The sequence below is a fragment of the Suricata suricatta genome, chromosome 8 (assembly GCF_006229205.1).
Source record: "Suricata suricatta isolate VVHF042 chromosome 8, meerkat_22Aug2017_6uvM2_HiC, whole genome shotgun sequence".
In the NCBI taxonomy this organism is placed as follows: Eukaryota; Metazoa; Chordata; class Mammalia; order Carnivora; family Herpestidae; genus Suricata; species Suricata suricatta.
In genome coordinates, this window is record NC_043707.1 from 45,371,593 (window position 1) to 45,395,991 (window position 24,399).

General features: G+C 46.1%; 2 protein-coding genes and 1 non-coding gene across 4 annotated transcripts in view; all 3 read right to left on the minus strand.

Moving 5' to 3' along the window:
• TTF2 (transcription termination factor 2) overlaps positions 1-226 on the minus strand; it is a 41,881-nt gene extending 41,655 nt beyond the window's left edge. The window contains exons 1-2 of the mRNA XM_029948030.1: positions 151-226; positions 2-70 (exon numbers count right to left, since the gene is read on the minus strand). Coding sequence (XP_029803890.1) covers positions 2-70; positions 151-178 — 97 coding nt within the window. The 5' untranslated portion in view covers positions 179-226. The remainder of the gene's footprint in view (position 1; positions 71-150) is intronic.
• A 5,284-nt stretch (positions 227-5,510) lies between these two features.
• On the minus strand, positions 5,511-5,612 carry LOC115300529. Its single transcript, XR_003912699.1, has one exon. It is a non-coding gene; the product is annotated as a U6 spliceosomal RNA (small nuclear RNA).
• Positions 5,613-16,201: 10,589 nt separating this feature from the next.
• Positions 16,202-24,399, minus strand: part of CD101 (CD101 molecule) — a 34,995-nt gene continuing 26,797 nt past the window's right edge. For both annotated transcript variants that reach the window (XM_029949336.1, XM_029949335.1), the window contains 2 exons: positions 23,507-23,902; positions 16,202-16,499 (listed from right to left, as the gene is read on the minus strand). In XM_029949336.1, the coding sequence (XP_029805196.1) occupies positions 16,270-16,499; positions 23,507-23,902 (626 nt within the window). In that variant the 3' untranslated portion in view covers positions 16,202-16,269. The remainder of the gene's footprint in view (positions 16,500-23,506; positions 23,903-24,399) is intronic.

The following is a 24,399-nucleotide window of genomic DNA, read 5'->3' on the forward strand; positions in this document are numbered from 1 at the left end:
GGGCACACGTAGAAGCTCTTTCCTTTATTCGGACCATCGCGGACGCCGGTCTTGAGAAAGCAGACGGTTCCTGAGGAGACGAGGTTGATAACGATTACGCCACGCGAGAACGAGAGACCCCGGGAGCCCCTAAACCATCGGGCCCCTTACCGTGCTCCGAACACCTAACCGCTTCCATGACCGCTCCCAGTCTCTAATTGCAAAGAGCCGAGACCCGACGCCTGCTTCCGCCTTTTACTCCGCCCCCCTCGCTCAGGAGCCAATCAGCATCCCGCTTCTCCAGGCTCGGCCCCCATAATTCACCGCGCGTGGCCATCACCCGCCGGCTTCGCGGGAACTCTGCGTTTAAACGGTGGGGCGTGGCCGTAGCTGGCGGGGCACTCCAAACTGGGGTTCTCCGCGGTAGGGGCGTTCGCTTGGCGGTCACTGCGAGAGGCAAGGCCAACGTCACCGCCGGGGGCCACTCCAGTTTATAACTGAGTCCTAGAGGCGGCCCTAGAGGGAGCGCGCGTTGCTACTGAAGAGGGGAGATCTGCAGGGAAGGCTCCCTTCTCCCGGAGACCGGCGGCGCCTGGAGCTTCGCGGTCGTCTCGGAGCCAGGGCCTGGCTCTCGGTCCCTGGGGAGGGTAGGCCCGGATACGCTACTACCGCGGGAGGAGCCTGTGAAGCTCTCCAGGGCTGGGGCGAGGTGGGGTGCGGGCTACTGGGCGCCTCATCAGGGGAGGGCGCGATCAGGCCTGAAGACTTCTGCAAGACCCCCCAGTAATGCTTTAAATTTTCGTAGAAGCTTTAGACTTCGCAGAGTGCTCACACATACGCGTCTCTGTTGACTCGACACCCTAGTGAGATGGGCATTATACGGAAGGTCCCAAAGTTCACAGAAGTTTGAGTGATTCACCCAAGGCCACAGAATTAGTGAGTGGGCGACCCCTAGACAGATGCCCAAGGGGCTGCCCAAGCTGCATCCTGTGTGTACTGAATGTTGTCTAGACCCTCAGTGCAGGAGCCCTGAGTTGTTAAGAGTCAGAGTGGAAACAATAGAGAAATAGATTACCTTTGGTGGACTGTGTGTACTCTATTAGTATCCTTTTGTAGTATTAAAAAAAATTGAGGGATGCCTGGATGGTTCCGTTGGTAAACCTCCAGACTCTTGATTTTGGCTTAGATCAATATCTCTAATGGTTGGTGAAATGGAGCCCTGCCTGGGGCTTCCTATTTCCCTCCCCCATCAGGGTAGAACCTACTTGGAATTCCCTGTTCCTCTCCCTCTGCCCCTCCCCTGCTTGCTCTTGCACTTTCTCTCAAAAGAAACTTTTAAAAAATCGAGAATGATGTTAAGAAAGGGAACTATATTTGAAATGGTAATCAGAACTATTAGCAGAAAGGGAAGAATAGAAATCTAGAGATGGATTCATATTACAGCTGTTGAGGACCATATGCCCAGACATATGGTGTGGCACATGCAACTGTTCTTATGGGAAAGGCGGACAGAAAATCTGTAATGTCTAGGAAAGCTGGGTTATAATGATAAGTGTAAATGTGGGGGAAGAGCACGAGCTTCACAGGAGGGGAGACAGACCTGAGGTATTATTTATTAATGAAACAAGTACTTATTAATTAGCTTTTTGTGTGCCCAATGTGAACTAGGTGCTTGAGAAAAACTAAAACTCATTTATTCATGCAAAGTTTGAAACAATTTTTCTAATCACAAGGAACTTAGTATATGAAGGAGACTGCATTAGCACATATTGAATGAACTCATATAATAAAGCAAAATGGTATTCAACATCAAGGTGAGTGGAGTTAATAAACTCTGCGATTGATTTAATCACAGCCAAATTAAAGAAAGGGAGAATATATCTTCTATAAATTTGGAAATATACCAGATCAAAATGTTTAGGCTCCAGACAGTTGATAACCATATTTATAAGAGAAAACAAATAAGGTTGTCCTTGTGTGAGAGATGGCCATAATACTGCCATAAAATGCAATGAATTCTATAATATGCACTTTTCAAAAGATACACATACATTAGCGTATGTGTATTAACTTTCATTCTTATATGTTTTCTTTATTTAATTAGACCCTGGAAAGAATGTGCTGCATTGATTTCTATTTTGAGTAAAGTTGAGAGTTTTAGTTAATTTATTAAATTTATTCAAAAGAAATGCCTAGGCTAGGTTTTAGGGCTACATGGCTTTAACTCACAGGTTAATGATCTCGTAAATTCTTTCCCTATAGGGCTGGTCAGATGCAAAGTGTGTGATGGACTTGGTCTAAAACTGAATTGTGGTAATGACTGCATAACTGTATACATTTACCAAGACTCGGACAACCACATGTATTAGGGAATTCTGCGGTATCCAAGTTATCCCTCAATAAAGCTGTTAAAAACAAACAAAAAAACTTAATTTATAAGCAATGCCAAAACATCTCGATATTTTGACATCCTAGGGAAATAAAATGGGTGAAAGAGTTAACTAGTAGAAACTCTTTTAAGTTTCGGGTGGTGTGGGTCCTTATGCAGACTGGTTCTCTGGCCTTTGCCATAACACCCCTTTGAGGCCAACACTTATTTGAATCTTTGGGGAAATGAAAGAATTCTCTTTCCTCTGGTCAGCATTGTACCAGCTAACATATGTTAAACCTGCTAGTCACTTGTGAGATGATGGCGGGGAGGGCATCAGCTAGACCAGTCGCCTCTCGACATCCTTGCCACTACCTGTATTAAAAAAAAGTAATAATTGGTGATTCTAAGTTATTTGTAAAATTCCAGCCTCTGTGCAGACTTTGGCTTCACTCATTTTAATAATTAAATTGTTCAAATGTGCTTTTCCAGTTGGCTGATAATTCTAAGTTTCCTGGGAACTGGTATCTTTCTGGGTGTTTGCTTACTTCTTTGGGGTGGGGTGGGGTGGGGAGAAGTAGCCAGTTTGAAATGTCAGATAAAGGATTCGTGCCCATGAGGCATGTGATCACAGGAGGAAACCCTCACTTGCCTTGGCAGTGGGCATTCTTTTATCCCCATTTTAAAGAGTAGGACCCCAAAGTTCAGGATAGGTAGGAACTTACCAGAAGATCCTGCTCCTAACCACTATCTTACAGAGCCTCTGCCTGCACTTTGGGACCAGATAGGGCCCGTAGATTAATCTCGTTCTGCCTCAAACACCAGGCAGATCAGGGGCTGGAAGTTACTTTTTGAGATTCCCAGTCCAGTTCTTGCCACTACAGTGTTTTTATGAAGTATAAATTATTCAGTAATTCATTCAGATATATAACCTCTGCATAGCCAAGCATTCAGTTATTTGTGGTATAGAGGCAGGGCTCCGCAAAGATGACAAAAACCAAAGAAAGATGTGCCATCTTATAAGTGACCACGAGGTGGCACCACGTGAACATAAAAACCTAACACAAGTCCCTCCTGCTTTTATTCTTTTTTTTGTTTGTTTAAGGATATGTAATGGTAATTCAATTTCCTTTCATTCTGTGCCTTTCAAATATGCGACCATTTTAACCTTATTCTTTAACATAAGCACAGTCAGAATATTAAGGATAAATCTGGCTTATCATTTGAAAAGCCAAGAGACCTTGGGTGCCTGAGTGGTGCAGTTGGTTAAGCATCTGACTTCGGCTCAGGTCATGATCTAATGGTCTGTGAGTTCGAGCCCCCAGTCAGGCTCTGTGCTGACAGCTCAGAGCATGGAGCCTGCTTAGGATTCTGTGTCTCCCTTTCTTTCCACCACTCCCTGCTCATTCTCTGTCTCTCTCTCTCAAAAATAAAACATTAAAAAAATATTTTTAGAAAAGCCAAGAGCAGGGCACCTGGGTGGCTCAGTCTGTTAAGCGTCCGGCTTCAGCTCAGGTCATGATCTCATGGCTGGTGGGTTTGAGCCCCCCATCAGGCTCTGTGCTGACAGCTTGGACCGCGGAGCCTGCTTCGGATTCTGTGTCTCCCTCTCTCTCTGACCCTCACCTGCTCACACTATCTCTGTCTCTCAAAAATAAAAAACATTAAAAATTTTTTTAAAAAGAAAAGAAAAGCCAAGAGCCCTTACAAATTCTTTTGTTGCACCAATATTCTTTTTAGGTTCCAAATTTCACTGGTCTTAAAATAATGTCCCAAAACTAGCTTATCTACTTCTTTGTTGTGGTTTTTTGGTAAGTGTACAATTCAGTACTTTTTTAGTAGACCTATAAAGTTGTGCAGCCATGACCACAATCCAGTTTTAGACCGTTTCCGTGACCACCGCCCCCAATTTCCCTCAAACCTGTGTATAGTCATCCTCACTTAAACCACCAGCAGCAAGCAAACCACTGATGTGCTTTCAGTCTATACATTTCTCCTTTCTGGACGTTTCATGTAAGTGAAACATACAACTTGTAATCAAGTGCCTGTCTTCTCTCATGTAGCACAATGCCTTTGAGTTTCCTCCATGTAGTAGCCCGTATCCGTATTTCGTTCTTTTCATTGCTGAAGAGTATTCTGTTGTTTTCATTCATCAGCTGATAAACATTTGGGTTGTTTTCCCTTTGGGGTTATTGGGAATAATGTCATGAACATTAACAGGTCTTTGTGTGGACAAAGTTTTCATCTGTCGGGTACATACCTGTGAGTGGGACTTCTGATTGTGTGGTAAATTTATGTTTAAGTTTTTCAGAAATCGCCAAACTGTTTTTCCAGAGTGGCCATGCCATTTTATTTTCTTACCAGCAGCATATAAAGGTTTCAGCTTCTGCACATCCTCGCCAACACTTGTTACTGTCTGCCTTTTTGATGATACTTCGTGCTCTGGTTGTGGTGAAGTTGTATCTCCTCTGGGTTTTAATCTGCATTTTCTAATGGCTCCATGTTGAGCTCCTTTGCATGTGCTTACTAGCCATCATCTTCCTCCTTTTCAATGGTTCTGAAAGGCTTTTTCGTTTAAAGATTTGTAGGGAACTTAAACCAAAACCTAAGTAAAAATGACATCAGTTGTTATATATCCACAGAGATTAAAGAAATAGTAATGGTTTGTAATTATGTAAAGTAACACAATTGTATATAATTTTTTAGATGTGTGTTTATTTTTGAGAGAGAAAGATGGACCGCAAGCATGAAGGGACAAAGAGAGGGAGACACAGAATCCGAAGCAGGCTCCAGGCTCTGAGCTGTCAGCACAGAATCTGATGGGGGCTCGAACCCACGAACCGTGAGATCATGACTTGAGCCGAAGTAAGTAGCCCAACTGACTGAGCCACCCAGGCGCCTCAACACAATTGTATATGCACTCTGATCGTGGTCACGTGAGAAATACTTTTTTACTATAGCAGACTGTTAACTTTTAAGAGTATGTATATTTTACTTTGCTTTTCTGTTTGGAGTGTAATTATAACTACTGTAGTGTAAATGATGGAAAATAATTGCATATGTTAAAAAAAATAGAACAAAACAAAACAAAAAAGAGTATGTGTTGTGTGGTTCCATTCCTGTGGCTCGGAGAGCCCGGATTGGGAGATGGGTCTGGTTGATACTTTTACTGGAACACCTCGCAGATTTGCATGTCACCCTTGTGCAGGGGCCGTGCTAATCTGTATTGTTGCAATTTTAGTGTATGTGCTGTCAAAGCGAGCCCTGTGTTGTACTTGCTGCCTGGAATGTTCCCGTAGGGTTTTTTTTTTTTTTAATGTTTATTCATTTTTGAGACACAGTGTGAGTTGGGGAGGGGCAGAGAGAGGGAGACACAGAATCTGAAGTAGGCTCCAGGCTCCGAGCTGTCAGCACAGAGCCCGACACGGGACTCGAACCCATGAACTGCAGGATCGTGACCTGAGCCAAAGTCGGACGCTTAAGTGACTGAGCCACCCAGATGCCCCAGCCCTAGTTCTTTAGAAGCCTAGGTCTTCAGGTCTCAAGTGTCCCCTCAGTGAGACTTTCCATGACTACTTAATCTAAAGAGGTCCTTCCTTGCTACTCCTGCCACCGCTCCCTGTTTGCTTTCTGCATAGCACTTAGTTTGCAGTAAGTGGTCTGTTTACTTGGCTCCCCCTCATAGATTATACATGTAGGTGCCAAGAAAGACTACCTCTGTTTTGTTCACCATGATGTATAGATATTTAGTAAATACCTAGGCAGTGAAATACATTAAACCATAAAGTAGAAGGGACTAAAGTCACCTAGTGTGCCCACCCAATCCCCTTCACTTCATCCCTACTGGGTTCAGCATGGGAACTTCAAGTCACAGCAAATTCTCTCTTAGGGTATCTCAAAATGCCAGTTAATTCAATGTATATTGAGGAGAAATCTGAAACTTCCACTTATTTGTAATTTGGAGTGACACATAATATACCTCATTCTTTTCAGGGTCACTTTTACATATTTGAACATGGCTGCCTCACCCTCCCCACATCCGCACATATTGCTGGTCCTCAGGGAGCCTGCTGCATCCACTGCAGTCATTTCCCTCCGCCTCCGGGCGCCCTCACCAGCACCTTTCAATGAATGCTTGCTTAACCTGAGGCGTCTCAAACAGAATTCAGCATGAAGAATCCTGTGGGATAATTATCTTTTTTATTTGGGATACGACCACTATATAAATGGAACATAAGGCAACACAAAATTTCTCCCTGCTTTCTAACAAATACGTCATGCTAGTAATTCACATCAAGCGTGCAATCAACCAGAACCACAGCTTTCATTTTTCACGCAAGAACTCGCCTCTCCCCTACCTGGTACATCTAATTGCTTGAACTTAACTCTGGATTCCCGCTTGCGTCCTGTTCGTTGGGATCCATCATTCTAACCTGTCTAGATCTCTTTGAACCTTGTTCCTGTCAGCTGACCTGACAGTGCTACCTCCTGACCGTGTGTCACCTGACCCCATGACAAGCTCCCTTGGACTTGGTCTGAGTTGCCATGAGAAATGCTACACCAGGCATTCAACCTGGACAGATCTCCCCCAAATAAACATGGCGCCCATGACATCATGATCTCTGGTCTGGTTTTCGGTCAGACACAGAGTCACCAAAACGCTGTGTTGCTCTTTCTTGCCTCGATGCCTCCCTGCAGCTCAGGCAGGCTCTGTCCCTGCCCCCTGACTTACCAGTCTGCAAAGCAGAGCAGAGGAGGAAGTGAGCAGCACAGGAAGTGGCCCAGAAGCTACAGGGGAATGTGGTTCCTCAGGACAAGAGGCCCCTGTCTTGCACCAGACTAGTGATTCATTCGGCAACACAGTCCCACAGCCTCCTATCTTTGACCTATGCTGTCTGTCACTTCTCACTTATCTAATCCGCCGCCCCCCTCCTGGCTCGCTCTCCAGCTTCACCTGCTTCGGGATGAAGGTCTGCCGGTACGAGGTGAGGGATTTGCTCCCGTCCAACAGTGAGAGAAGAGGGGGAGTTCATAACTCTTTTGATGAAGATCTGAGGCAGCCTTCCTGGGTAGCCCAGAGTGTCCCCTTCAAAAGATGGAGCTCTTCTGAGCTCTTCACTTCCCCTTCAGAGCTTCCCCTCCTTTCCTGGACGACTTGCACCTCCACTCAAAGCCGAAGTCTTCGGTAGAGCAGACAGCCTCTCCTCTGCTGTAGCCAGGGCGCCAGCGCCACGGAGCTTAGGGCCCCTCCTGGCATCTGGAAGTTTCTTCCTGCATGCAAGCAGCCTCTTTCTGTTTCCTGGTCGGTGGGTTCCTTCAGACACTGCTGGTGCCTGGTGTTGCAGACGGGACTGACCCTCCTAAGCCCCAGAGAAGGGCTCGGGTGGCCCAGGGGCTGCAAGGCTCTTCTCTCTGTGGTTCCTTGGCTTTCAGTTCTGCTTTCTCATTTTTCTGCTAATTGTCTGAGTCTTCCCTCCCATTCCTCTTTTTTTCTCCCTTCTCCCCCCATTTCTCCTGCCAGCCCTCAACACGTCTTCAGTCCAGGGGCTGGAAGGTGGCACGGAGGACTGGCTGGGGAAGAAGACTCAGCCGGGTTGTGTGTGTGCCCACCCGGAGCTCTGCACGCATGGACAAGCAGTCCCTCTCCAGCCTTACACTTTTCTCAGGATGACACCATTCCTGCCACTTTGGTCATTGCCTATGTCTTGACGGAACAGCTGGAGAAAGGGCTAAGTGATAGGTGGGGACATTCTGCCCACTTGAGCAATTTTGCTTTTTAAGCTGTCTGCCCCACCCAAGAGTGCGCCTGCACAATACAAAATACCAACTACCTCACTCCATCCGAACACGTTGACAGGCCTGAAGAACACAGGTACCAAGCAAAGCCCTGTTCAGGGTACTAATTACACTGTCACATCTTCTATGGACTGAATTGTATCTCCCCAAATTGCTATGATGAAGCTCTGCTTCCCAGTGTGATGGCATTTGGGGGTGGGACCACTGGGACATAATCAGGTTTCGATAAGGTTTTGAGGATGAGGCCCTCATGAAGGGATTAGCGCCCTTATTAGAGATACCAGAGAGACTCTGTGTGTGTGTGTGTGTGTGTGTGTGTGTGTGTGTGTGTGTGTGTGCCCCTCTCCGTTTGTCTGTCATATGAGGACATAGATGGAAGGTGGCAATCTACAAGCTGGGAGAGGGAGATTGCCAGTTGGCTGGCATCTCGATCTGGGACTCAGAGTCTCCAGAACTGTGAGAAACTAAAGTTCTGTTGTGTAGGCCACCCAGTCTATGGCATTGTGTTATGGTAGCTCAAGCCGACTAAAACAAATTCCCTAGATAATTATTTGCTATCTACCATAACATTCGTTTTCCAAATGTGCCATTTGCACTCAAATCTGCATGCAGATTGAATTAGCTAATTAATACAGGAATAGCGTACCTCAGGATAGGAGTCTCTGGTGACTCCATTCCCCATTAATTCCCATGTATTTATATATCTTTGTTTGGAACTCCTGGATTAAACGACCCTGTCTCTTCATTTAACTATAAAGCACTCAGACAATTTTGTCTGGATGTTCCTCTGTCCACATCGCCTTGATATCCTGACTCGTTCCTGAAACTTCATACTTACCTTCCCAAAATTAGGCTCATGGGCGGTGGACCCAAACAAGGATCCCGTTTTGTAGCAAAGCCCATGCTTAGACCTCATGTCTATACCCTGTTCTTTCCACGGTCATGTGAAGACTTTAGAAAGCAAAATGCAGGTACCTGGTTTCCTTTGCAGGAGCCAAAAGGATTAAAATGTCCAGCCTGTCAATGATGATACCCAACATTTATGAGTTCTAACTCCTTTACATGCATATCTCATTTAACCCTTACAACAGACTCTGTGGAGTAATGGGGATTTCCTCCCTGGAGGGATGAAGGAAGTGAGACAAAGATTGGCAAAGATGACACAGCCAGTGACTGATGTCAGGATTTCCATGCAGGCAGTCTAAATCCAGAAGTCACCTTCCTGACTACTAGGAAACTAGATATAGGAGTGCCTGGGTGGCTCCGCCAGTTAAGCTTCCGACTTTGGCTCAGGTCATGATCTCATGGCTCATGGGTTCAAGCCCTGCATTGGACTCTGTGCTGACAGCTTGGAGCCTGGAGCCTGCAGCCTGCTTTGGATTCGGGGGGTCCCTCTCTCTCTAGCCTTCCCCCACGTATGTTCCGTCTCTCTCTCAAAAAAAATAAATAAACGCTAAAAAATTTTTTTAAAGAAACCAGATGTATTCATTGGGCATACTACCAAAAAGGAGCAAAAGTCAAAGTGGAGAATCCTAAGAGGAGTATATAGCAACCTCAATTTCATCTCACCTGCAGCTTACTTCTCACAGGGGCTCATGTTTTGACAATTTCTTTTGGGCGAAAGGATTACTAAATACCATAGTTGCCATTTAGCTTTCTGTTGCCAGATGGGACGTCTCTTGGTTTACTGCTTTTGAATGACCCATACTTAACACTACACTGGATACTTCCCTCGATGAAGAAAAGTTTCAAGTAAAGAATTTGGACTGGAAACTTAGACTTTAGAATTTAGTACGTATGTGTTCAGACCTGACGTGAGGTCCTAATACTGATGGGGGGTTTTTTGCACAGCGTCCCGTCCCTACGTGTCAGTTCTGGGACTGGAAGGTATTTGGCCCACATACAGGAATAAAGGCCGTCCTGACATCAGCACCATGTTATTGGGCGGGTCATATCTTGGGTATTGAGGACTGAAGGACCTCAAACAATGCTAAGCCGCCAGCAGGGTGGTACAAATAACTGCTGTTAAGACTATTAAACAGTACAAAGTTTCCCTAAAGACAGACGCAAGAACTTGTAGCATTTGCCGTCGGTCACGGGAGACCATAACAAAAACACGCTCTCGTGCGTTCACTTGAAGAGCATCCTGTGGCACGGTAGCCACGCAATAAGCATGCGTTGGGTTGTCTCTGCAACTCTGCTCAAAATGAGATGGTAGCATCTTTATGAGTAGAGGAAGCACACTGTGATAGATGCTTCTGGAGTGAATGCATCTGGGTTTAAAGACCAGCTCTTTCACTCTAAGACCTTGATACTTAAAGCATGATACTTTTCCTGGTTTATGGTTTGATCTTCGCTTCACAAGTTTGTCATAAAGGTCCCATGATGGTGCCTCAACATAGTGAACATCAAGCTCCTTTCTCTGTTCCTCATAGAGGGAATGGATGGTGTCCATTATTTCCACATTCCTAGCTCCTAGCATGTGTCTTCGCACATAAAGCCTATTCGGAAATGTTTGGGGAATAAATAAAATCTTATTTCCCAGTATATTAAAAGCCATCACTCTGCGTAGGTCATCTAGTTGGTTCTCAAACACTTAAAAAAATTTTTTTGGTGGGGGGGTGGCTCAGTCAGTTGAGCCTCCGGGACTTCAGCTCAGGTCATGATCTCACAGTTAGTGAGTTTGAGCCCTGCATTGGGCTCTGTGCTGACAGCGCAGAGCCTGGAGTCTGCTTCAGATTCTGTCTCTCTCTCTCTCTCTCTCTCTCTCTCTCTCTCTCTCTCTGCCCCACCTCCACTTGTGCTCTTGTTTCTGTCTCTCAAAAATAAATGTAAGAAAAAAATTTTTTTAATTTTTTTAATGTTTATTTTTGAGAGAGAGAGCAAGAGAGAGAGAGAGAGAGAGCGGGAGTCGGGGAGGGAAAGAGAGAGAGGGAGACACAGAATCTGAAGCAGGCTCCAGGCTCCAACTCCAACATGGGGCTTGAACTCACAAATTGTGAGATCATGACCTGAGCTGAAGTTGGAAGCTTAACCGACTGAGCCACCCAGGAGCCTCTAGTCTCAAACACTTTTTGAAAGAAAGATACTTTTTATAAAAAACTTAGGTGTAAGTTATTTACATTTGGTAAGTTATATACTACTATATTTGTATTATATATTTATTAAGTTATAGATTAGATTATTTAAATTACTCAATCTCAGGAAAAGAGCTTAGTAAATTTTTACATAGGTATACATACACTCATTGAAACTGCCACCTAGATAAAGATGAAAACGGTTTCTGTTGCCCCAGAAGGTTCTCCATGCTACTTCCTAGTCAATACTCCTCCTGTCAATACTCAATGATTATGGTGACTTCTGTTCTCGTAGATTCGTTTTGCCGGTTCTTGGATTTCAAAATAACGAATCAGATAGTGCATACCCTTTTGTGTCTGGCTTATTTCACTTAAGAAATGCTGTGATATTCGTCCATGTCGTCATGTGTGTCAGCAGTTTGTTCATTTTTATTATGCATAGCATTCCACAGTATATGTAAACTACACAGCCATTCACCTACTGATGGACAGTGGGGTTGTGTGCAGTGTTCAGCAATGATGGATCAAGCTGGGTTTTTGTGTATGTCTTTTGGTAGATAGAGCTGTTCATCTCCATTGGGTAAATGCAAGGAGTGGACTTGCTAGGCCACAGGGCAGGTGTATGTTGAACTTTATCCAAAATTCCCAAACAATTTTACAAAACAGTTGAACAAATTTACACTGCCACCAGCACTGCATTAAGTCTGGTAACTTCCAACCCTTACCAGCGTTTGGTATTGGGTATCGTCTTTTCCGTGGTAATCATCCTGGTGATACGGGTATCTCATGGTTGGTTTAACTTGTAGATTTCTGCTGAGTGATGATGTTGAGCATCTTCCCAGATGCTGTGGCCACGGGGCTGCACTAATTCAAATCTCATTTCAAGGGACCCTTCTGCAGGGAACATAGCTGACTGACATCTTGCAGCGGCTGCATATCATGTCTGTCACGATGCTCATGCTGAGGCTGCATTTCCCCCGGAAAATGCGCTGCTTCCAGTCAGAGACGAAGCTGAACAGAGACACTGGACTTAGGCCACTTCTGCCCAGCGGGGCGCTTCTCCAGTAGCCAACCGTTATTTAAGACTCCCATCAGCTTGGCACTGCGTCTAAAGTTCTTCACACATCATTCTTCTTCCTTCCCTGTTTCCTTTTATAGATGTCAAACCTGTACCACAGTCCAGGGCTCTCCCCACCTTCTGCCCCCCGCCATAGGCATTTCCCTCAGTAGACCCCTTGCATGTCTGACCCCATCTTGGCATCGGCTTCATGAAGCCTGAACTGACCTATATGATCATTGACTGTCCTGATAATTCTTTTGTGAAACCCTGTACAAGTTTTTTGCCTATTTTTAGATTAAGTTTCATGCTCCTCCTTTTTAAAAAAATTTTATTTATAGGAGCACCTGGGTGGTTCAGTTGGTTAAGCTTCTGACTTCAGCTCAGGTCATGATCTTGTGGCTTGTAGGTTGGAGGCTTGCGTCGGGCTCTGTGCTGACAGCTCAGAGCCTGGAGGCTGCTTCAGATTCTGTGTCTCCCCCGCCACTCTCTGTCCGTCCCCCATGCGTGCTCTCTCTCTCTCTCTCAAAAATAAACATTAATAAAAAAATAACTAAATAAAATCTTTAAAAACAAAAAGATAAATGGAAAGCCAGTTAAGTGAAAAGACACTACTCTCTCATTTATTAACCAGAGGAATATGATGATACCTAACAAATATACATACCTCTTTGAGCTTTTTGCAATTAAAACTTTCTGGCAGTTTGGTTCAGTCCACCAACCTCATAAGTTGTTTTTATCCCTGTTATGCAAATTAGGAAAGGGGAGGTGGCGTCCTGACGCTGGCTGTCCTCCTTTGTCTTGGTACTGCCCCAGCCCTCACCCAAGCCCTCCCCATCATCTATGCTGCTGCTTCTCAATCCTCCTAAGGAGAGCTGCTCCTTCCCTGCTAAATAACATTCCATGGCTCACCACTGTCCACCAAATAAAGGCCAAGTTTTTGTGCATGTTCAAGATCTTGTTTCCTATACATCTCAATGGACTATAAGGAACAGAAACAGCCTATTCATGCCTTTTTCACCTCCTTGTCCTCTCATCCTACACAGAGTAGGAATACCGTTGGAGTGATGCATTTTCCATCTCTAGAAGGAGTATGGCTGAGTATCTGAACTTCACAACTGCTTGGACTAGACACGGATCCAGAGCTTAAGATTATTCTTCAGTTAATGGGGTACATGACAGATACAGACACAATAGGTCAAATAAAATTTCCCGGGAGCACAGGGCATGGCTGAGACACATAGAACACTAGTAGAGAGAGCAGGGGTTGGAAAACCTTTCTGTAAAGCGCCAGATAGTAAGCATTCTAGGCACTGTGGGTCATATAGTCTCCCTGGCGGCCACTCAATGCTGTTGTTTTATTTTGGCAACAGCCGGGGGTGATATGTAGGCAAACGGGGGTGGCCGTATTCCCACACATTGTATTTTACAAAATAGGTGGTAGGCAGCATTTGGCCTATGGGCCGCAGGTAGCCAATTCCTGAGGTGGAGGGTCGCTCTGTTGCCAAAGAGGGTTTAAAACACAAGACGCTGATGGGAAAACCAGGTGCTGACAGAATGGAAACGTTGAAATCAACAAACAAAAAGTAAAACTCTGTGCTAAGTTTTAAGAAATAAAATGGTACAAGTACATAACTAGAAAGAGGTTTCATGTCAAATGTCTCCTGATTAGGCGAAAACAAATTTTATTCAGTTCTAAAAAAAAAAAAAAAAAAAAAAAAAAAGATAGAAAAAGATGACTTTGGAGTTGGGTTGCCCGAAAATTCACCATGGGCCTAACAGAGCAGCATGGCTTCTCTGAACAGCTACTGTGCTTGTTGAGTGAATGCAGAGCCTCCAGAAGAAGCACTGACCCCAGGGGATGGGGCACCATGTTGGTTGAGTCACCCCTGGGTCCCTCACACCCATCTCTGCCAGACTTGGGCATGCTCACTGGGAAACCATTATTCCCACACTGCGCTGGGTGCTGGGTGCGGTTGGACATTTGAATGTCTGCTCTGCGGGATGTCTGAGCCGGATTCACACGTGGTGCTGTTCAAGCTGCAAGCTTCTAAAAGACGGGAGCCAGTGGAGGACAGAGGAAAAGGGGGTAAGAGGGAAAGAGTATCCCAGGCAGGGGACAGTACTAGAGTCTGCTCTGATTATCTGCTGGGGCTCAATTCTATCCTCTTTCTCTTCAAAATCCCAACTAAAATCCAGGTTTTGGCTGGGGGGGGGGGAGGGAGGGGGGAAGGCAGGGCTATCATACCTTCAAAGAAGTCTTAACTTTAGCTTTGTTTTCTAAAAACTATGCCAGCCTATCTGAGAGAGAATGTGTTGACACATTTAAGGAAACATTTGGAGTATTTCAAAGGAGCTGAAAAGGGGAGATAAACGTAAGGAACCCATAGGCCGCGGTGGAAGTTTTCAGAGCCCCAGGAATCCCCTGGCAAAGGAACTAATTATGTTTGGAGGAGACATGTGTGCTTGATACAATAATTAAAAATAAATTGCTCTCCTTGGACATGCAAATTGCCGAGTGTTAAAGCAACCCCGTTGGTCACATAGATAATAAATAGATGGGTTTTCTCAAGTCTGTGCGGTGGCATGGACTGGTTTCCAATGCTAGTACCAAAGGGCCTGAGCAGCTTTTGAAAGAAAGATGAGGAGACCTCAGGCCCAGTGGGAACAGTTGTCATATCCTGGGGGACAGCTGTTAAAAGCCACAGGCCATGACACTCTACAACCCCAACCTTCCTGACCCTTCCTGGCTGAGAACCGGGGACTCTGAGAAACCAGACTTGACCCAGTGATTCCTCTGGGCTCCTAGCCCCTGCTGGAGGAGGAGGGGACAGGGGCCCTGTTACTCCCCCCCCCCCACACACACACAAAGAGCTACCACAACACTCTGTTCTACTACCCAGTGCTGTCAGGTCAAAGAAAACAAGGCATTGGCTAAGAGCCAGGACCCACATGGATCTCGGTGTGGGGAGGAAGGGGAGACATGAGGCCTTGTGGGGCTGACTGTTGTAAAAAAAAAAGTTTTCCCCAATGAGCTAATACGTCTTATAGAGAAAAGAAAAAATGAAGAGGCGAGAAGAGGCAAGGTGAAGGGGGGAGGGGAGGGAGGGGAGGAGAGGGGAGGGGAAGAAAGAAGGAAGGAAGGAAGGAAGGAAGGAAGGAAGGAAGGAAGGAAGGAAGGAAGGAAGGAAGGAAGGAAGGGAAGAAAGAAAGAAAGAGAGAGAGAGAGAGAGAGAGAAAGAAGAAAAGAAAAGAAAAAAAAAGAAAAGAGGAAGAAGGAAGAAGGAAGGAAGGGACAATGGGAGGAAGGGAGGAAGAAAGACAAACAGGAAACTCAGACTACAAAATGCTTTCTTATTTCTTCAAAGAACCCATCAATACTGACTAGGCACCGTCTACGCAGAGCATGTTCTTGAGTACCACTTATAGATGGGATGGGGGAAAGACAGGATTTCTGCACTGAAGGAAGTCACATCCACGTTGGGAGGTAGACCCGAGGTGAATGACGGGCATATTCCCAATTCCTTTTTACCTTGCTGACAGCAGGCCCTTCCCACCTCTTATATGAGGGCAAAAGATTACCTAGAGCCGGTGTGACTGGACCACTTGGAATGCTTTCCCGGGTACCAGTGAGAAGCGGGAAGAGAGGGGAGAGGGCAGCCTCACCCTGGCTTCACCATAGGATCTCACCTCACACCCAGTGAGGCTGTGTGAGGGAGCCTCTCCTTACAGAAGGGGACCCTGAACCTCTGTGAGGCGCAGCAAGTGAAAAACAGGGTAAATCACCTACCCCTGAGAGGAGGCAAGGGGTAGATGAGGTAACACACAGAGAAACACTTAGGGGTGACGGGCACCACATACACGCTCAATAAATGTTCCCTCTGACTCCTAGGTAACTTGCCCAAGGCCACACACACCAAGAAGGACCCAATGAGGATTCATTCACATGATGCTCAGTCCAATTCCACAGGGCTGCAGGTGGCTCTCGGGATTCAGTTGTCTTCCTCTTCCTTCCACGTGGCTCTCCAGTCTCCAGTTCCTTTCAAGTCCACCCAGAGAGCCTTTTCTTTCTGCACATTTAGCCTCAGTGCCGACAACTCCCTGGCTTTGTGGTACAAGCTGAAGAGGGAAATGAGCAGGAGAATAAACAGAATGCAGGGATAGGTGAAGAGGAAATAGAGTAAAGGTGTTGATGAGCAGATCCTGGAGGGAAATGTGGGCTCTGCAATGAAAAGAACAATAAAGAAGATATTAGTCTCCAGCTTACCTGCACTAATCAGTGACAGACACTTGGGGGATTTATGGTTCCCGGGAAAATATATGTAAAAAGAGCAGGGCCAAGTAGCAATGGGCCCTTCAAATCGTATGTGGGCAGAGAGGAGGAGGAGTGGTGGGGAGAAGAGAAGTCCAGAAGGGGGCTCTCCCAGCCCCGGTGCCCTCACCCAGCAAATTCCAGCCATTGGGGGTTCCAATGACCTACTTAAAACCAACAGCCGAAAAGAAAAACAAAACAAAAAAACCCAAACCTCTCCTTTAATCTTCTATCCTCAGAAAAGATATCTATAATTCAACCCTCGTTCTCAGCTCTGTTGCCGGTCCTGAATTTTTAACTGAGTTATTCCCACTGCTGCTGCTTGAGTGTGCGTGCTCACACGCACAGGCGCACACTCACACGGTGCACTGTCTTTGCGTGAGAAGCTCAGTCAGGTATCCTCTCCCCTCCCCCACCCCAGACACCCTCCATTCGGCTCCCTTCCAGTTGCCTCCATTGGGCACACTCTCTGCATCCCGATCCTCTGGGTCCTCCTGAGCCAGCTCAGACAACACTTCCTCTCCTGGGTCCTCCCACCTGCCTTGGGCACTGTCCTGTCCAATGCTCCTCTCACACACTCCTTGATGCAGACCTCTTTTGTTCCCCTTATCCCTCTCCTTCATTCCACTACAGTTGAGTACGACTGATAGCGTCCTTTGTTTCAATGTCCCCTGCTGTGCCCAGCACTTGCGTGACTACACTGGCTGATCTGAATCGAATCGGACTGCAACCACACGGGCAAAGGATACTGTACAAAGGCAAGCTGAAGCACACGCCCTTCTGGCGACTGCAGTCTGTGAGGCAGCACTAGGAGTGCCCAGACACACTGAGCACACACAAGCAGTCCCAAAGTGGCTCCTGGCCACACGGCCAGAGGAGCAAAGGGACAGGGCTGCAAACACCACAGATCCAAGGAAGCAGCGCCTAACACAGCCTCCATGCAGAAAGGCACATGGTTAGAGAGACGCCAACTACTATGACACATTTATTTATAACAGGCTACTTGAAATTGGGGCTTCTTGGAAAACTCTGATGCTAATATTTGCTACGCTTTTATTGGAAAATTGTAATGACATAAGCAATTTCTTCTTCAAAGGTTAAGCTATAGGATTCATGGGATTATGGACTCTTAGAGATGTAAACAGCTGTAGAGGTCATGCTCACCAACCTCTACTGCAAGAATTCCATTTTTGGCATTCTTGATGCATTTTGCACCTTGAAGAACGTCTCTTTGTTGAAAGTCAAGAAAGGGTCTCAACATTTGCCCAGCTCCTGCCTTGTTTAACTCCTGAAGGATAGGGCCCGTGTCTTATGCATCTTTTTCTCTGGTACAACACTTTGTCTAGGGGTCATCAATGGAAACTGATAAATGAATCAACTACACGAGTGCCTTCAACACACAAGAACCCATGGGGGGCTGCCATATTGTTACACGGAGTAAAGACCATCACTGAACATCAAGCTGGCAGCTCTGAACAAGACTTGACGAGCTGCAGGGGTTTGCAGCGGATTTTCTCTGGTCTCATTTACATTCTTCATCCTAAATTTGGTTTTGGTTTGTGAAAGGGTGGGTGATGATAAAGCTAGACTTTTCATTCTTTATCACCCTCTCTCTCTATGTCCTACCGGACCCCTCTCTCCAAGGCCCTGCTTGACTACAGTCATTCTTATCTTAACATATCTGAAGGCATGTGGCTAGGAAGTAGGTAGAGATGGCAATACTGAAAGAGACTGGAACTGTAGGGAACAGCGGGTGAGAGCACCGGCCTCGGCACTTCACACTACTCAGATGCACAGTAGTGACTGAGTACCTCTTCCAACTCGAAGAGAGTCGGGTTCACGTTCTCACTCTTCCACGCACTGCTATTGATATTAAGACCAGTTACTTACCCTCAGGAATGATTAGTTTCCTCACTGATCAAATGGGGATAATAATTTCCAGAGTTGTGATAAGATAATAAAGTATTTAACAGAGTGCTCAGCACATGTGTTGAGTCAGCAAGGAATAAATATTAGTACACGAGTGAGAGTTAGGAAAATCATAGACAACTCTCTCCCAAGGGACTGGATAGAAATCAGGGCTTGACCAGCTAATTCCCCACGCTTGGCCACTCGCTTGGCCATGTCCTTCCACAGGCCAAGTCTCTCCCTCAAATCTCTGGTCCCTTTGTCTCCACGGCTGGGTGACATTCCACTAAGAGTCAGATGATTACGTTGGGGACTCTGACTTCCCTTCCCCCTCATGGGAGGCAGAGAATTGGGAAGTGAGAGTCCACCTCTGTGTCACCGTTGCTAGGACGGTGGTGCAATGCTGAAGAGAGAGCGCCAGCACACGGAAGGTGAAAAGAAATCTGGTACTTGGCCTTTCTTTTTCCACGGAGACTCTAACCTTCAGTGTGAAGGGACTGCCAGAGGGCTTGAGTATCTTAATGGGGAGGAGACTGCTCTGTTTAGAGCAATCTGCCATCACGGGGTGGCAAAGTGTGCTCTTCACAGCGCCGAACTGGCCAAGAGCTAGCAACTGTCAGCTCCAATACTTATAAATTACCTATCCCGGGAGAGCAGTGTTTGCTCTGGGTCCCATGGTCACCATTCCCCACCATCTGCCTCTCACCCATATTTGGAGTAGAATTAGTGACATCCAAAACCATTAAGGTTTGGCAGTTTGAATCAATCTGAGTGAGTGCCCAATGCTCAACGTACGAGGTCTGCAAGACAGAGCCAAAAATGTAATGAGCGCACTTCATCATGAGGCTTAGTTTGTAACTTGCTTCTGCCCAGAGCCAAACACACCATGAGGACCATTCCTTTTCGATATTACCTCAGAAATACTGACTTCAGCAGAAGACGGGTAACACGCTGACCCCACCCCAACCAAAACTTGAGCAACTGAACATGCCAAGCGTGGCCACATGAGAGAGTTGGCTCCCGCCAGGAAATGAAAGTGGGGCTCGGGTACCCAATACAGAATGGGTGGTGCCTGACTGTATCCTGTTTCATCCTAACTGAAGACTCACTTGCTCATTCTTTCATGAAGCATTTATTGAGTACTTTGTGCCCGACTTTGTTGGAGGCACCAGGGTAGCATAGAAAAATGCTATGGTCTCTCCAGAAACTTCAGTGTGGTAGGGGCACATATCTCCTTTGAAGATTCACTTTCTAAGTATATCCTTACCCGACTAGAATCTGGGGAATAGTAACAAATACATACGATTACAGGTAATACAGATGTGATGACTAAGAGAGTAAGGGAAGTCCCTGAGAAGGTAGCAGTTAAGTTGGGAGGTGAAGGAATAGTAGACGTTGACCAGAGAAAGATGGCATGGAAGAGCATTGCAGTCGGGAGCCAGTATGTCTTCACCTTCTTCCTCTCCACTGCCTCTTTTAGAATTTTTTAAAGTGCTCAAGTCTCTACCAGCTCCAAACCAAAACGGAACAAAGTAAAACTTCACCGACACTTCTTGCCACTTGTTATTTTCTCTCTTGCCTTCACATCAAAGCTCTTGAAAGTGTGTAATCTGTATCTGCTGTGTCCACTTAGTCACTGTGGTCTGACCTTTCTCATTACGTCTCTGCAATTGCCCTACAGTGTGGAATCCAATGGATACCTTCCCATTCTTATCTTAACTGACCTCTTGGCGATAGTTGAGACTGTTGGCTTTCCCTTCCCTCTTGCCACCCTCTCTGCTTTTGGTTTCCATGCTACCACCAAACCTGGGTTCTCCTCCAACCTCCTGGCTACTCCTTTCCTTCCCCTCAGTCTCCTCTTCTGCACCTCCCTGATCAGCAGTGGTGTATCTCAGGGATGTATCGTTGGACACCATGATCGGTTATGAGTTGATGACTATAGCTCTGGCAAAGATCTCTCTTGGAAGTCCCCAGCTCTATTGGATAGAACTCTCTGGATAACTCACACATACTCCACTCTCAAGTCCAGCCCAACTCACTCAAAATTGAACTAATTTCTCCTTCAGACCTTATATTACCTCAGTTAGTGAATGTCCCCACTAACTACCCATGCTAGAAACTTGATATTCATCCTTGATTCTCCCCTTCTGCTCATTCACCCTCCACATGCATCTAATCAGCCTCTAAATCCTGAAGATGATACCTCCTGATGCTGACTGCCTGCCTTCTCTCAGCCCTCATTAAGGCGCTGCCTTAATTTGGGTCTTCATCTTGTCTCACCTGGGTTCCTACTATCAATTTCAAATAGGTCTCTCTGCTCCGTGGCTGCCTCCCTTCCAACCCATCTTTAACAGGGCTCCCAGTGGGAGCTTTCTAAAATGCAGATCTCATGATGTCACTCTCCTGATTGAACTTGCTCACTGATACTCCATAAGGTTCAGGGGTAAGTTCACCTTCCTTAGCCACATAGGATGTGGTTGAGACCGGTACCCTCTCCATCTCACTAGCTTCCTCTCTTGCCCTTGCACCACAGCTTTTATGATCCTCTTGCCCAGCTTTTCCTCTCCCTAAACTATGTTCTCTTCCTTTTGTTGGCCCCATACTCTGGGGAATTTCTCCTCCCCACCCAGCCCTACACCCCCGCCCTGCTTCTGCTCCTCAGGCAGCACCCTAAGGCTACTTCCTTGAGGACATCGACCATTTTGGACTTCACTTCCCCATCAGAATCTCAGCTTTTTGGGGGATGCCTGGGTGGTTCATTTGGTGAAGCACCCGACTCTTGGTTTCAGCTCAGGTCATGATCTCATGGTTCATGAGTTTCAGCCCTGCATCAGGGTCTGGGCTGACAGCACAGAGCCTGCTTGGGACTGTCTCCCCTCTCTGCCCTTTCCCTGCTCATGCTCTCTCTCAAAAAAGAAACATTTTTAAAAAAGAAAAAAGAATCTGAGCTCTTTAGGAACAGACTCTGTAATATATGTTTTTGTGATCTAAGAAGCTCACATAGTTATTTATTGAACAACCTAAAATATTTTGTCATGGGGCGCCTGGGTGGCTCAGCTGGTTAAGTGTCAGACTTCGGCTCCAGTTATGATCTTGCAGTTTGTGGGTTCAAGCCCCATGTCAGGCTCTGTGTTGACAGCTCAAGCCTGGAGTCTGCTTCAGATTCCGTGTCTCCTTCTTTCTCTGCCCCTCCCCCACTTGCGTGTGCACGCGCTCGCTCTCTCTCTCTACCTCTCTCTCCCTCAAAAATAAGCATGTAAAATATAATATAAGGAGTAAGAGATATAAATTTAAAAATACTTTGTCATATATATATAGATAGATAGATAGATAGATCCATACATATATACATACATGTATGTGTGGTGTGTGTGTGTGTATGTGTGTGTGTGATGTCTGGAGCCATAAGAGGAAAGACAGACATTTCCTGAGCACTTACAATATGCAAGGACTATGCTAGCTACTTTATACCCACTTGTATTACGATCCTCATTTTATGAGTAAGCCAGGGCTCAAAGAGGTTAAGAATCCAGGCGATGCTTTCACAGTTCATAGACAGGTGGCAGGGGCTGTGATCTGAGCCCAGGCTTGTCTGATTCCAAACCCTGGGATTTCTCATCCCCCCATACTGCCTCCCCAAGTACCAGGACGGAGCAGCCAGGTAGAGAAGCCAAGTGCTGTAAGCAAGGTTTACTTGGGAACCCCTTAACTGTGTCTATAACAGAAACCCTCAGCGTATCATGGTGCGGTTTTCAACCCTCTTCAACTGTAAAGAATACAAAGACCTCCCAATGTTTAATGTTTTCTTTCCAGAGTTCATTTTCTAAAAACTTTATGCCTGACTTATAAGGATTCTACAAAGACTAACCATATCTATACATATACTGCCACCAAGGATCCCATGTCTCTCAGAGGAGATGCACTTTTTTGTCACAGAATATATATTTTTTACAGTTATTATCTATTTATGCAGCTACAAAAAGTGTTGATTCTACAGGGCCCAGGGATTCCAGGGAGAAAACACGTATGGGATGTGCTCAGGTTATGGGACTTCCTGTACCTGTCGGAAGAGAGGAGCAGATGGGAAGAAAAATTCTCCCTGGACACGTGTCTCCCTCTATCTTGCTCAAAACTTAATAAACATTAAAAGTTTTACATAAAAAAGAGAAGAAAGGACCAGCTCAGAGGCTGTATCAGCCAGCACACTTATCACCAGGGAATTTACTGGTCTGGCTGGAGAAATTTTTGCTTTCATTAACCAATGTTTCAAGAATGCCTATTACATGCTTGGCACCATACTGGCTGGAAGAGTGCCCTCCTGTCCCACACCCCTCCTGAAGCCATGCACTCAGCTGGGTAACAGTGGTCACTCTTTGGCCAAGGTCTTTAAGTAGCTGCCCTCCTTGCTGGACCCCAGAAACAAGCTCTACAAGGCATACTTCCTCCTTTAATGGCTGCCGTTAGGTGAGGCCCACCCACCCCCTGACTATCGTTATCAAAGCCCTGCTCATTTGCTGACAGAGAGAGAGACAAGAAGCCTTAATTCATTAAGAAAAGTTTTGCTTTGTCTTGGAGGTGGGGAGCACTCAGAGGTAGGTGACTTCAGCTAGACCAAATTAGCATAAGGTCGCCATGCTCCCATCCCTCGTTCCAACTCCCTCTGCAGATCTGAGCATTCGGAGTCTGGAGAATCAGCCGAGAGGTAAAGAAGTCTGCTTCGAACATAATTTTGTTTTTTAAAGGGATATGATGGTGATGGCTTTTTCGTTTGGGAGGGGAAGGGAGGAAGCAGGTCAGAGGCCCCTGACATTTACATGTCTGCCGAACCTCACATAGACCTTGTCTGTCCAAACGAGGAATGGCAATGACTCTCGAGAGAAACTGCAAAGCCACTTTCTTTAGGGATAATCTGTACGTTGCTTTCAGCAAAATGTAACTGGGAGGGAAACACAAGGGGGGAGACAAAGATTCTCCTGACCAGGAGCCAGGGCAGATTAACCCCTAGTTACCTGAAGGCAGCACTGTGAACACCACATGCTGTGACTCATCTGATGCTTGGCTGACCCACATGCCCTGGCTTCCATGTGGCTGCCACTCTGTCACCTTGCACCAGTACATTCCAGAATCTTCCATCTCTACTCGGTGAAGCTTCAGGACAAAGTCTGTAGGGGACGCGCGGTAACAGTACACATGCTCCCTGAGCCCCTCGTCACCGTACTCCAGCAAGCCATTGTGCCGAAGATGTAGCAGCATGTTCCTTCCCGAATGTTCCCTGTTGCGGAACCACATCACAGAGAGCAGAGAAGCCGGGCTACCAGAACTCTCTACACTGCAGTGAATGGCCGCCTCTGTGTGCTCGGTAGCATTCTCTGTCCAGTACACTTCGGAGGCACGTACCTTGCTTCCTAGGAAATAAAATGGCAGAAAGTTAGAGAAGAATCCAGATCATTAGATTCAATACCCCCTCTGAACAATACCAGGTCTCTCATGTTTAACATTTTTCCTAGACCCCTGTCCTTCTTCCACATTTTCTAGAACATTCTGTGCGATGAAGCAAATTGACCATTTCCCTTCAGCCCTACCTCTGGTCTGCTGAAGGCCTGTCCCCAAGCCCTGTTGTTTCATCTCTCCCTGGCCAACTCTTTCTTCCACTGCCCAGAGGGATCATTCAAAACTTGTGGCCTTCCCTTAAGTCATGTTCTACACCACAGCCCCTCATTCCTGGCAAATGACCCACATATCATCTCAGTCCTAGATGCAGGGAAAGAGGAGGCTATGTGAGAGACTGAACGTTCTTATACAAGGGTTAGAATGGCGCTCAAGGAGAGGCTATTTCTTTTTTTTTATATATAATAGTTTATTCTCAAATTAGTTTCCATATAACACCCAGTGCTTCTCCCCA